This window comes from Priapulus caudatus, unplaced genomic scaffold (genome assembly GCF_000485595.1).
Source record: "Priapulus caudatus unplaced genomic scaffold, Priapulus_caudatus-5.0.1 Scaffold312, whole genome shotgun sequence".
In the NCBI taxonomy this organism is placed as follows: Eukaryota; Metazoa; Priapulida; class Priapulimorpha; order Priapulimorphida; family Priapulidae; genus Priapulus; species Priapulus caudatus.
The window spans coordinates 263048-268783 of NW_014577373.1; the positions used below are offsets into that span (position 1 = coordinate 263048).

A 5736-nucleotide genomic window follows, 5' to 3' on the forward strand; every position below is an offset into this window, starting at 1 on the left:
TTATGTACGCGCGCGTGGTGTACATCTACCCTCCCATACCTCCTCTTCTTCGCTTTATGATTTTTTGCAGAAAACTGGCATTTTCGACAAACAGAATAATAGTATGGGGCTCCTTGTTAAGCCCCAGAAGTTCTCTCCCCCACTCCTTCTACTTCTCCTCCCTGCTCTTCTTTACCTATCGCATCTACCTCGTACCGCCCCTCATCCGCCTTCGGCATCTCTCTTCTCCTCTTCTCTCTCTCTCTCTCTTTCTCTCTCCTCTCTCTCTCTCTCTCTCTCTCTCTCTCTCTCTCTCTCTTCCCCACATTTTTAGCTTCCCTCTTCTTCACCTGCCCCCATCCTTTCCTACTCCATTTTCTAGAAACTACTAGAAAAAATTTGTTATCTACATTAATTATACAATTTCAATAATATAATATTTCTGGTAGATAAGGGCATACATGAAGAGATCCCCCTACCCATGCGTGGTATCAACTTACTGCGCAATATAGCTGCTTGCACTTTGCGCACGCACTTAATTAGAGTGACGTAAATTTCAAACGCAATATTTGACAACGTCGTGCCTACCAAAGCCAAGCTCGCGTACCAACGAGACATACGAAAGATATAGTATTTCTCTCGTTATTTGCACAGATCTGTTGCTAAACGGTGCGCCTACCAGAACAAGCCGTGCGCTATCGAAGTCTTCATCTATAAGTCCATCGCCATCGTTGTCGACATCATCCTGTAGCTCTTCATCGACTAACCCATCACAGTCGTTATCTACTCCGTCGCCGTCTACCGGGGGTGTCGGTTTGCACGCGGCGGCGATCGGAGTCAGTCTGAATCCGGCTGGATATCCGTACGACTCGTATTTGTCGTAGCCGTAGCTAAGCACTGCGAACGTCGCCGCCGCGTCCACGCTACGGACGTCGTGCGTGCCCACAGCGACATCTAGTGTCGCCGCAACGAACTGCGCGCTCGGCGTCGATGACCAAGCGACTTGCCACGACATCGACTCCGTCTCCTTCGTCGCCGCCGTCGTCGTCTCCGTCGCCTCCGTCGGCGTCTTCAGCGACTTGCTGTCGACCCGCAGCCCAGCGACGTCGTCTGCTCGCACGATGATGGTGACGTAATGTTGCATCGTCGACGTCACGCCCATCGCAACGAACTTGTACGCATGCGCGTACTGCTCGACCGGAGGTACGATCATCATCATCGGGTCGGAGGGCTCTCGGCTCGCTTCCTGAGATTTCGCATACTGACACACGAGGGCGCGCCGGTCGGCGACGATGTAAAGCGATTCGTTGGAGTCGAGGTGTATGAACTCTCCCGCGGAGATCGTGAAATTGTGCGAATGCTCGGGCGTCGATGACGTCACGAGAACGGTCGTGTCGTGCTTAGCTGCATAGCGAAAACTCTTATATTACGCGTATTTAATTACTGTGTACCTAACATTAGTGATCACTTTATATCGCGTATACTATTGTTTTTTATCTAGTAATAATTAATACTCTTTATCACGCGTATTTGGTTATTTTGCATGCATCAATAATGAACTTCCTCTATCACGCATTGAAATTGCTCGCATATAACACGGTTGCAGAGAATTACCTGCGATGATTCGTATAATTTCGCCGTCCATCCTGCCCCCTAGCGGCACTGTCAGGAATTCTTTTCCCCATGCGGTTACTGGTGGTATCTGTTCGATCAGATGATCTCTCCCTCCCTCGAGCACGGCAGCACGATTTGTTCCTAAGTATAAATTACCGTATCCGAATGAGCAAGGCTAAAATTACTCATGCAGGTACGGCAGATGAAGCGAGTTATAGATACGCAGTCATTCTCTCATACTGCAGAGAGAGACAGAGAGAGAGAGAGAGAGAGAGAGAGAGAGAGAGAGAGAGAGAGAGAGGAGGGAGGGGGGAGGGAGGGATGGAGAGTCAGAATGGCAGTTGAAGTCGGAGAACGAGACAGCAATGTAGCGCTACTTCGGCAGGAATTTACATAACTTTAGTGTGATTAATACTACCGATAATATAACCTCTGACTATATATATACGATATATATAGGCCTCTGACTACCGCCAAGCAGGAAATTACCGCAGGGGGCCGAGTATTGTTTCCCATAGCTGCTCCTATATGCACTAAGTTACGCAGTGGGAAGGAGTCAGACTCGCTACACTACTCGACATGCTCATGCTCGTTGTTTAATTCACATTCGCGTCTTTATTGGACACATGCTTGGCTAACAATACCGAGGTTGCGAGACGATAGACCGAACAGCCGAACAGACGGCGGTCTGACGTAATACCTGAGAAGACGCTGACGATGTCTGAGGATTCGACCTTCGCTCCAGTCAGATCTTCGGTCCACAACGAAGCCTGCACCTGTATTGTTTGCGCTCGATGTAGAGTCACCGACAACACGTTACCGGGTTTGTACAATCTGAAGCCAGAAGGCAGCATTCTGTAGTTTTGAAAACGGGTAGCAATGGTACAATCACTGAACGGTCAATAACGTGAAAGCTAAATTTACTGGAAAAACCCATTGACCTCGACTTTTGCCGGAAGACGAGTTTTTAATATCATCTTACAGGCTCTCAAAATCAAATAAAATTATTGCAACTGGAATGAATGCTATAATGGTGTATTTTTTCTTAACAGTTTTGTTCATTTTCATTATACGTTTCATCCGCCTCAGTTTCAATACCCTCGTAGGCCCTAGTTTCAGCTCACCATATTCTCAGCCTACTTTCAGTCTTAGGCTGTCTCGGTCTCAGCCTACATCATTTGTCTGCCCACATCAGTCTCAATCTACCCCAGTCTCAACCTTCCTCAGTCTCAACCTTCTTCAGTCTTAAACCTGCCTCAGTCCCAACCTGCCTCAGTCTCAACCTGCCTCAGTCTCACTTGCTTTAGTCTCAACTTTGCCTCAGTCTCAACCTGCCTCAGTCTTATCCTGCTTCAGTCTCAATTTTCCTCAGTCTCAACCTTCCTCAGTCTCAACCTGCCTCAGTATCAACCTGCTTCAGTCTCAACCTGCTTCAGTCTCAACCTGCTTCAGTCTCAACCTGCTTCAGTCTCAACCTGCTTCAGTCTCGACCTGCCTCAGTCCCAACCTGCCTCAGTCTCAACTTGCTTCAGTCTCAACTTGCCTCAGTCTCAACCTGCCTCAGTCTCATCCTGCTTCAGTCTCAATCTGCCTCAGTCTCAACTTGCTTTAGTCTCAACTTGCCTCAGTCTCAACCTGCCTCAGTCTTATCCTGCTTTCAGATCTCAATTTTCTTCGAGTCTCAACCTTCCTCAGGTCAGTCAACCACCATGCTCGAGTAATCAACCTGCTTCAGTCCCAACCTGCTTCAGTCTTCAACCAGTACCTTCAGTCTCAACCTGCCTCAGTCCCAACTGCCTCAGTCCTCTCTCTCTACTCTCTCCTCTCCTCTCTCTCTCTCTCTCTCTCTCTCTCTCTCTCTCTCTCTCTTCTCTCTCTCTCTCTCTCTCCTCCTCTCTCTCTCTCTCTCTCTCTCTCTCCCCTTCCCCTTTCTCTCTATCTCCCCCTCCTCTCTCTCTCTCTGCTGTAGGCTTAACGACTTCGTTACGTGACGGACGCGAATAGCGTAGTAGTAATAATCCGGCGCTGCGGGGAGAGATTTATCTAACGACCCGCGTCTGCAAAGAAGACGCCCAACACCACCGCGACCACATCACGTGCCTGCTCGCGACATCAGCTACTGCCGAGCATACACACACACGCACGCACGCCCACGAACGCACACACGCCCTCCGACAGCGGCCATACGTACTGTCGAGCGTAGGTTATTGTTTCCTGCTCCTTTTGGCAGATTTAAAATGGCGGCGCAAATATGGCGGCGCGCGGAGCTTGGTGTTCGCCCACCCGTCACCAGAGGGCGTGTGTTAATAGTGTTTGTGGTGGGTAGAGGGAAGTACATTCTCGTGCGAGAATTTGTTTAAAGTTGGTCGCCTGATTCATACAGGAGCAGATACGGTATACATATTCCATGCAGTGCGTCCAGAGCCCATAATGTTATACTATAATAGCATTGTCGGCTCTTGATTTGATATATGTTTATGTACCTATGTATTTATGAGTTAATATAATGTTAAAAAACAGTGCAGAAATCGTCATCCCTGGAGACATTATCAGGTTTGAGTTGGAATTTTCTGGTTAGTATATAGCCTATAACAAGACTAACGATCATTTACAAAGGTTACGACCCATGCGGCATTCTTTAAATCAAATAATGATATAGGCTGTGGGGTCTCTCCTCACGAGTTTGGTTTAAAATATTGAAGACCCTTTTTGATATACGATCTTCCCACAAAATAGCTTATAAAAATCGATGATGTCTGGGTGTACTCGATTGAGATGGAATCCCTAGTCCACAGCATCGAGCTAAAAGTGTTACTTGCCGAATAGCATACAACCTCCCCACCCCACCCAACCACTATCAATTCTATATGCATTGGGTATCTGTGATTTACTTACGCCGAAATACATTGAAATATGTCTAAATTATGAGCGCTTGATTGACTGTAGCAAAGAAAGATGCGGCGGTATAGGAGGGCATGGGGCATTTCAACACAATTAGTTTATTACGTGTCGAGGGATTCGCGTTTTCTATAGCATCGGCACATTAAACTAACTTAGTGTCTGCGTTTATTACTCAAGCCTGCGGGGCTTTTCGGCCCCCATTAGGGCGATTTTATTTATTTAACGCATTTATGGCAATAATCTCGTGTTTTCGTGCATCCACACACACACATCGATTGTCTCTGTCTCACACATGTCTGTCTCTCTCTCTCTCTCTCTCTCTCTCTCTACGCCGATGTGTGCAGCGCTCTGTTACAGTCCGACGCACATGAACGTAATAATAAGCTGTTTGTTTTTAAAAATTACCGATAATGGCGCCAATTACGCAAATTCATCTACGCTGACTAATGCGGGGCGAGCAGTGATGATGGCGCCCCCACTCGGTTATCGCATTGCCACTATTAATCTATATATGATATGAATCTATGAAGTAATATAATATATTCGAGAGCTAATGATATATATTAGCTAATGAGAGATATAATTAGATCTTGGTTATTTATAGAGCGTCAGTACTTGCCACAGATTTTGGTAAGAATCAGCATGATGATATTTAAGCGTTCCGAGGGTAACAATTAAAAATATCCCACGGTCACGGACACCCGAACGGCGTGATATTATTTTAGTTTACTTTATATATATATATAAGGGGAGAAGTAAGTAATCCCCGGTTCGTGAGAAGGGGAGAGGAAGGAAACATAGACGTTGGCCGGCGTACGCACAAGATCTCCGGACGACACGAAGACACGAGGACACGCACGCGGACACGCACGCGGACACGAGGACACGAGGACACGCACGCGGACACGCACGCGGACACGCACGCGGACACGCACGAGGACACGAGGACACGAGGACACGCACGAGGACACGAGGACACGCACGCGGACACGCACGAGGACACGAGGACACGCACGCGGACACGCACGCGGACACGCACGCGGACACGCACGCGGACACGCACGAGGACACGCACGAGGACACGCACGCGGACACGCACGAGGACACGCGGACACGCACGCGGACACGCACGAGGACACGCATGCGGACACGCACGAGGACACGCGGACACGCACGAGGACACGCACGCGGACACGCGGACACGCATGCGGACACGAGGACACGCGGTCACGCACGAGGACA

General features: G+C 48.5%; 1 protein-coding gene across 1 annotated transcript; it reads right to left on the bottom strand.

Moving 5' to 3' along the window:
- Positions 1–325: 325 nt before the first annotated feature.
- LOC106808896 (IgGFc-binding protein-like) lies at positions 326–2447 on the bottom strand. The gene is made up of 4 exons (XM_014811803.1): positions 2294–2447; positions 1594–1734; positions 659–1383; positions 326–364 (listed from the first exon to the last, which is right to left on the bottom strand). The coding sequence occupies exons 1-4, from the start codon at positions 2445–2447 to the stop codon at positions 326–328; spliced, it is 1059 nt and encodes a 352-aa protein (XP_014667289.1).
- Between the last annotated feature and the right edge of the window lie 3289 nt (positions 2448–5736).

What these genes read in the sequence shown, in the direction of transcription:
- LOC106808896 (XM_014811803.1), bottom strand. Translation starts at nt 2,447, where the DNA reads ATGCTGCCTTCTGGCTTCAGATTGTACAAACCCGGTAACGTGTTGTCG. An exon ending in AATTATACGAATCATCGCAG is followed by an intron (nt 1,384 to 1,593) that starts GTAATTCTCTGC and finishes TTCGCTATGCAG; the next exon opens with CTAAGCACGACACGACCGTT. An exon ending in ATAGCGCACGGCTTGTTCTG is followed by an intron (nt 365 to 658) that starts GTAGGCGCACCG and finishes TTTTTCTAGTAG; the next exon opens with TTTCTAGAAAATGGAGTAGG.